The sequence below is a fragment of the Microcebus murinus genome, chromosome 12 (genome assembly GCF_040939455.1).
Source record: "Microcebus murinus isolate Inina chromosome 12, M.murinus_Inina_mat1.0, whole genome shotgun sequence".
NCBI lineage: Eukaryota > Metazoa > Chordata > Mammalia > Primates > Cheirogaleidae > Microcebus > Microcebus murinus.
In genome coordinates this window covers 35354377-35362701 of record NC_134115.1, presented here as the reverse complement: position 1 = coordinate 35362701, position 8325 = coordinate 35354377, and the positions used below count along the sequence as shown (strand labels likewise).

The following is an 8325-nucleotide window of genomic DNA, read 5'->3' as shown; positions in this document are numbered from 1 at the left end:
CTGAAATTAAAAATAACAAAGACTGAGGAAATCCTAGAGTTTTAAGTCCACCTGTAAGACACACTACAGTATGTTAAGGTCATACAGTTTAACTTTATGGAAAGTTCTTATTAAATATGCAGTATAAGGGCCTAAACTAATGATCTGTTGGCTCACAACTGAACATAACTACAAAGTGATTTCAATGTTAAAGACATTAAAGACCTATATTTTTAATGAAAAATACTCTTAAAAATGGAAACCAGTGGGAAAATTTGTATGGGAGTTTCTGAGCAGGTCAAAAGATAATCGGCCATAGAGTTTGGCACATTAAATGACTTGTATCAATTCATCAGTAAGAAAATCGTTTGGTAAAAATAAAAGCTTCTATATTTCTCTACAAGTCTCTCCTTGGTGAAGAGATGATGAAATTAGGTTAGATATTTTAGGCTAAGTTAAGGCCAACCAAAGAGAGGCAAGAGAGAAAAAAACTAAATAATGTCAAGAGTTGGACAGCTCAGGTCCATTACTGACAAATCTCACCAGATATACTATAGTTTGAAAGTTTGCATTAATCTAGAAAATGTATTGATCCTTTCTCTAATTTCAAATAGAATTTGAGGAAAGTTATATGCAGATTTACATTATGACAGGAAAAGAATTTGTAAGAATAAATAAATTTAGACTAAAGGAAAATAAGAGTAGAATAATAAAATGAAGCCAGGAGAAAAAATATCTTGGGAATGCGTACATTAATAGAAAAATTCAGAACTTGAAATCAACACTAATTTATGAGGTAAAAAAGAAGCTTTGCCACTCACCAATTTTAACCTCTGTAAAGGTATTCTGCCTACATCTATTTGTGTCCTTTCTGGGACATTAGTGAATCGAACTTCTGGGACCGCAACGGCGCACATGACATGGGCCCACCTACAGGAGAGGAGACATTAAACATAAACAAAAGTTCCCTAAACTTATATACCTTCGTACTTCAAGCTGGCGATGACAATTCTCATAGATGAGAAACACACAGATGAGAAAGAAAGCCAAAAGCCTAAACCCATCACAAACAGATTCTGAATTGTAAACCTGGATGATACCTGGATAGATTCAGTACCACACGTGCCCAACATGACATGCAGAACTATGTAAAGAACAAGGACTCAATCCTATTAACCTATAAATATTTTTCTACACTTGATCTGAAAAATACTGAAATGAATTTTCTTATTTCATTTGATGCTAAAATATGCATGTGCTTAATGTACTAAGCAAATCACTATGTGGCAAATGATTACTTCAGTTAATAAAAGGTATAAACTGGGTATAGAATATAACCTTTTTATATAATATAAATGTTACAAACCAAACTGGTTCAAGCAGCAAAAGTTTTCTAAAAGAATTAACCCTGATTAAGTTTTTTAATTTTTTATCACTGCAATCCTACTATAATCAAAGAAACCTAGAGACAAGGAGAAATGAAATTTAGCATGTTCCCTGGTTTCCAACTTCACACCTAATATCCCCTTTTACATTCTGAATTACTCCAGAAAAATGAGAACTTCCCCATTAACACTATTAAGGGTCTTATAAATGTTACATTCTCAAAAAAACATAAAGACTCATGAGGTTTGAAGAGATTTTGAAAGAACTGTCAAATCCTTCAACCCATTTTTAAGCCAAAGCATATTTATTTCACTCAAGCAACATCAGATTGCATCCTGCCTTTCAAGACCACAGGAAGAGAGGACAAGTATCAACCCCCACCAGGCCATTCTTTCTTATCTAAATAAACACTATCATGCTATTAAAAAACAGAAATTCTGTTTGTCTAGCCCAAGGGTAGGAAGAGAATTTCTTATCACCTCTATCTTTATAGGAACCACCTAAAACATCTCATAGTCTGCCAAGCCTGTGCAACATCCAAGAACTAGTGTAGACTTTTTAGTATAGTACCAATCATACCAAGTAGGACTGTGAAAGAAGACCCCAAATTAAGCAAAACTACAGTTTTGTAGAATAAACTTTATCAATGTAGGAATGATAAATGCCTTTATTCTTCCTTCTGAGCAACCATAAACATGTGTACATGTATGTAATTATGCTATCTCCATCAGGACATCACACCAGGAGTCCTAACTCCAGTGCCCCTGGGGCCGGGGGGACGTAAACCAATACAGATACACTGGGACGCCATGGTGACCTGGGGATCGCTCCACTGAGGCTGGCTTCTCATCCTAATTTGCAATTATTGTGTTACAGAGACACACAATCATTTTTCAAGTGAAGATGCAAATCTGGATTTTTATGTCAAAATATCTCAATTTTTAAATTTGGGATTAAATTTATAAAATGGTGTGTGGGTCAAACAAAACATATCTTGGAGCTAGATCTGGCCCTTGAGTGCCAGACTGCAACCTCTGCCTAAACCATTTCGACATGTTTCTATTCCAAAGGACCTCGCAATATGCTATGGCCCCATTTTCAATATTACAACCTGGCTGTGAAAATAAAAATAAAATTCATGCAAAACAGCCATAAAAAGCAGATTACTTTCCTTTTATGTTCATTTATGACTCTCTTTCAAGACTCTCTTCATATTCTCCACCTGTCTGCCTTAAATCGTAATATCAATGTTTTCTCCCTATCTTTTGTAATTTAGTACACATATATTCTTGTTAATTTGCTCGTGTTAAAAGTACTGGTTTTGTTTAATGTCATGACTGTGATTGATTTAATTCATTTGAAGATAACAGTTTCACTTTTTCAGTATACCCTGCTTTTATGAGACTAATAGCATTAGCCTAATAAATTCTAGGATTCTAATGGCACCTGGACGATATGGGCAGCCTTCATTTAAAAATGTCTCTTAGTGAAAGAGGGGTTATTCTTCATGGTGTCAAACACACAGAAGAGGATGACTTGGAATACTCCTGCCTAGCAGAGGTGAGAGTGCTGTAGGTAGTGGACCCTGAAGCCCAGAATTCCAATCTCAGATCTGGACAGCATAAGCTTTGGAACCATGTGTATAATGAGAAATAAAGCTTCCAGAGGTTCTAGAAAGGAGAAAGAAACATCATAAAAGTCAATACAATTAATCCATTACTTACTTATTGTTCTTAGTTTGCTTAAGTGCACCTCCTCTCAAATTGCAGAGGCAGCATTCCTAGGAGGAAAAGAAAATACCAAACAATGAGCAGACCCATATCACAAAAGTCATTACTATTCATCTAAATATTCCCAGAAATTCTAATTTGTTATTTTAAAATTAAAACCATCAGGAATTACATGAAGGGCAAATGGTGTTGGAAAAATTGTTCTGATCAACCTAAGTTATCCAGCCTGAGAAAACAGTGCCATGAAACACATTCCTGTATCCTCCCCACATGAGTTTCCCTTTTTAGCACTTTTATATGTCTTAACATAGCATATAATTTTCCACTCCAAGCTGACTTCCATTGCTACAAATACAGACTTTGTTAGTTACTTCTCATTACACTCCCATGAAAAAGTCTAGGAAAAGCAGGGCCAGACAGCAGAGCATTGCCTTTTCTTGACCTAGATTTTTTTTTTTTTATTGAGCACCTAAGAAACATTTTTATTTGTAACTTCAAGCTCATCCTCCCAATTTTCTGCATTAAAACATTTTAAAAAATAGTTATAGGTTATGTGGGGGTTTTTTCTTCAAAATTGTAAACATAACATTTCTTTACCCTGTCCTCCAAGGCAATGTCCCTTAACTAATTTTGAAAGTTCTTGCCCAGCTTTACTATGAATCCACCTAATTGATCTACTTCTATTAATAACCTCATGGTATCAAACTGCAAAGCTTTTACTTTCCTGAGGAGAACAAAACAAAAACAACTGGCAAGAATCCACATATCTGTATAGCTCTTATTAGGCAGTAAAAAATGCAAGCAACCAGAATGTTCAATGGTTTTGTGTGCCTGAAAAGTCTCTGTACATCTCTATGAACCTTCCCAGATTCAGGAGCAGCAAAAGGTGCCCTGTGTATCCACTTGAATCCACTATGAACCCAGCTCAGCGGAGCACATTCTCTATCCATACCACAAAGCCACATGCTAGAAGCCTTGGGAGTAACTGGTTTTGGTGAAGCACACCAAGAAAGCAAAACTTCATAAGCCAAACGTCGAACATGAGAACTCCAGAAATTCTCTTTTAAAAGTTCTCAATTGTATTTGTCCAGTAATTTATCACACTTTCTATAGTGGGAGGGAGGGCACAGAGGGACAGAGAGAGAGGAAAATGAAAACAAAACTTGAGGCCAAAGGCTTTCACATAACATGTTAGCAGCAGAGCGGGAGCGCAGCAGAGCTGTGGAGTGCGAGGAGCTCAGGCACTGAGAGAATTAGAAGTCTGATTAATGAAACTAGTAGTGAGGAGAAGCCTAAAGGGACACGTTAGGAGAGTTAAATACAGCAAAGCAGCATGGAAGCTGCTTAAAAGCACCTGATTAGGATCATTAAAAGGTACACATGTTCTAGAGCCCTAATCTAATAAGAGGAAAAAGTCCTCTGAAACAGAATGTGTAGACTCAAGATTTTTAAAGTTAAAAAGATTCCCACTCACCTCAATATGAAACCTGTTCTTTTTAGGATCACCAGTGACCTCCAAGTCACACAAACTAACAGACAATTCCAAGTCTGTGGTTCGCCTGACCTCTGCACACCACTGAACACCTTTGCCCCTTCCTGGAAGATGTGCTCCCTGTGGATTCCATGATGCTTACACGCCTCCTTGTCCTCCTGCATCTCTAGTTGGCCTTCAGCTTCCTTTGCCAAGCTTCTCTATCACTCTCCTCAAACGTGGGGAATTTCTGTAACAACCCCTGTCACCTCTCTCTCCACACAAGGTTGCTGGGCATGTGACCCACGACCCTGATTCCAATCATTCTGTAAAGGCCAAAGGCTCACACGCTGATGTCCTGAAGTGTCTGGCGGACAGCTCCACAGGCCTCGTAAACACACGTGCAGAGCTGAACTCGCATCCTCTTCCCAAACCTCAATTCCCCAACCATTACCATCCATGGCACCAGCCACCCGTCCTAGCTCACACTGGGAGACACATTGTTCCTCTCATCCTAGATCCAATCAACTGAGTTCTGCCATCTCACTTCCATGCTCACCCTGTTCTCTCTCTCTCCATCATCCTGCCATCACTTTAGTTGACACTACCAGCTCCTTCACTCAACCTAAATTGCCACAATAGCCACTCACAGCCACCTGGATCCCCCATGAGAGTGGGTTTTTATAAAGTCTTTTGGTATTTAATATGGCCTCGAAGGGCCAGAATCAACAGGATGTGGCCGAGTCCAGTGTCCCTGTGTACTACTCGCCAAGCTTAGACACTGCAGGGACCTCCAATGAGGCTTCTTCTGCCCTAAACACTTCAGATCCAGCCTGTTCCACCATTAACGAACCTGAACACATTTCTGACATCTCAACCTAAATGCTACTTCCTCAAACAGGGATCCTCTAATCCCCTGGCTCAGTTACTTCTCTGTCATACATTCTCTTTTCATTGATATTCCCCTTTTAATAGCTCATTACTCTTCACAACTGTTCGTAGAATTCTATCTGCTGTTAGTGTTTTATCTATCACAAAATAGTAAGTTCAATGAATGCTGTGAGAGTATCTGCCAGGTTAACTGCTTTTACTTCATTATGATACCTAATAGAGAGGACATCCACAACATGAATTTGTAAAATAAATAAGAAAACGTGACAAAACAGAGAAGAGCCAACATCTTGACAATTAACAAAGGATGAAAAAATTGCAAAGGCCATTTTCACATAATGGGGCTTTCTAAGGGAAGGATGCTGCAGGCTTCAGTGACTTGACTTAAAGTTATTTTTCCTATAATTTACTTGAGAAATCTTATTTCTTAGTAATGAACAAAAATATTTATGGCCAGTTACACTCTTAACTTATTTATATAATATCAGGGTTTCTGTTCAATTCTATCAATTTTGAAAAAATAAGTAGAAAAGAACAAAAGTCATGTCTAGTCACATTACTTGTTTGATTCGCTGTCTCACAGAGTCAAGGTAGTTGATCTGGCAAAATATAAAGATGCCAACCTGTCCATTCATTTGCAGTTTCACTAGATGCTTATGTTCAAAGCCCAATAAAAGGCATATCAGATAAGACAGTTTTTAATCTTTCTTTCCTTTTCTAAATAGCACTTTATTGCCAGAGAACAGAATTGATAACTCTAAAAATTAACAGGTGAACCCCTATGTAAAAAGCAGCCTGAGTTTTCTTAAGAATCTATACAATGCCTGACACATGTAATGACAATATACCAAACACAGTGACTGTATCTATATTATTCATCTTTAAATATTTCAGTGAAAGAATTTAATGAAAAGGTAGGAAAGCGATAGAGTATCCTTCAGGATACTGACTCATTAAATTGGGTACAAATAACAAAAATTAGATAATAGAGACCATGCATTAAAGGCCTAATATGTTCCAGGTAGCATGTCAAAAATTTTATATACTTTACCCTGCCTCCTTAACACAAATGTATTAGGTAATTAATATTCCACATCATAGATGAGGAAACTCAGTTTCAGGAGATTAACTGACATGCCTAAAATCATGCAATCGAAGGTCATCAAACTTTTTCTGCAAACTCTGCACAACTACAGAGTTGTAGATAGTCAACTCTGCTGCTGTAGGACAATAATTAAACTAATCACTGCGATTGTATTCCACCAACACTGTTATTTACAAAAATAGACAGTGGGCTAGATTTGGCCTATGGGTTAAAGTTTCCCAATGTCTGACTCAACCAGCAAGGGGAGTAGATGGGATTCAAACTCAGATCTGCCTAATCCAAATGTCCATCCTCTTTTTCTCTAGCATCTTCTGCCAACAGGTATAAGGCAAGATATAAAGAATCAAAGTACTGCTAAAATAAACAAGAAACAGTGCCTGCCCTGTGATGGTCACAACTGAGAAAAGACCTGTATATACTTAAACATACAATGAAGAAGATAATGATAAAAGGCATTACCAAGTCCCCATTTGCTCATTTCCATAAATAACCAAGAATTCTTTTTTAAAACATAATCCCTTCAAAAGAAACCATATCATTAAAAACTGTATTACCAAGCAGCATAAAACAATTTGTGATTCCATTTGTTTTATTAATTTAGCTAATAAAACTTCTCCTTGGTATGAGATCATTAAATTTATCCCCACTTCATTCTTCCAAAGAATTATACCATTCAAACAAAAGCAGTATTTTAGTTATTGTGTGATATATAACCTCAGGGTAAATGAATCAAATTCAACTGAGAACACAGAAACTGGAGAGCCAGCTACATCGCAGTATTTAGCATAGTGCAGATGGCCAGGCACAAGTCACAGTTTTGCCACTTAGTCATGGTATGCCTTTGGGCCAGGTATGTAACCTTTGTGACTCAGATATTCTATCTATAAATGGAAAAAAATAGTCTTTCCCTAAATTAGTTAATATATGTAAAGTGTATCCTAAGCACATACTAAATATAAGAACAGCAGTTAAATATGTAAAAGGTTAATAATTGTTGTCCTAGACAACATAAAGATAATATTGCCAGTGGATAAACTCAGTATAGCTCTTTAGCAGGGGAAAAAATGCGCATCTCTGATGAATAATTCTCTTGGGGAGCAGAAAGCAAGAAAGTGCAGGAAAAGAAAACTCTCCAAGAACCCCAAATCCAGATAGCAGTGGTCTACAGCCATGATAGATCTTCCACAGTTCTTAAAAGTTGCCAACTTAGCTCTGAAAGGTACACTGGTCTTCAGAATATCCATTGCCCTCAGATAACAGACCCTGCAAGAAGGTAAAGTCCTAATCCTACCCTCAAAACATTTGAAACCACAGTTAACTGAATTAAACTAAAGCCACAAGAAAGCTCACACCCAGCTCAAATACAAATCAGATTGACTATGCCCCTACTCTAGGAACATGACAGAAGAAAGGGAATGCCTTTTCTGGAAATAATCATATTAAATTAAGTCACAAAAGACAAAACGTCTAGCACACAATCAAAAAAGTACAAGGTACACTAAAAAGAAAATGTGATTTATGATCGAGAGGAAATAATAAATTCAAACAAAAGACGGAGAGAGAAAGAGAGTAAATAAGTTTCATTAAAAGACAACTGCTTAGGCCGGGCGCTGTGGCTCACGCCTGTAATCCTAGCTCTTGGGAGGCCGAGGCGGGCGGATTGCTCAAGGTCAGGAGTTCAAAACCAGCCTGAGCAAGAGCGAGACCCCGTCTCTACTATAAATAGAAAGAAATTAATTGGCCAACTGATATATATATAAAAA

At 37.3% G+C, this 8325-nt stretch overlaps 1 protein-coding gene across 5 annotated transcripts in view; it reads right to left on the bottom strand.

Moving 5' to 3' along the window:
* KDM4C (lysine demethylase 4C) overlaps window positions 1-8325 on the bottom strand; it is a 367466-nt gene that overhangs the window by 112141 nt on the left and 247000 nt on the right. For all 5 annotated transcript variants that reach the window (XM_012738388.2, XM_076008693.1, XM_012738394.3 and 2 more), the window contains 2 exons: window positions 3090-3145; window positions 801-909 (listed from right to left, as the gene is read on the bottom strand). In XM_012738388.2, the coding sequence (XP_012593842.1) occupies window positions 801-909; window positions 3090-3145 (165 nt within the window). The remainder of the gene's footprint in view (window positions 1-800; window positions 910-3089; window positions 3146-8325) is intronic.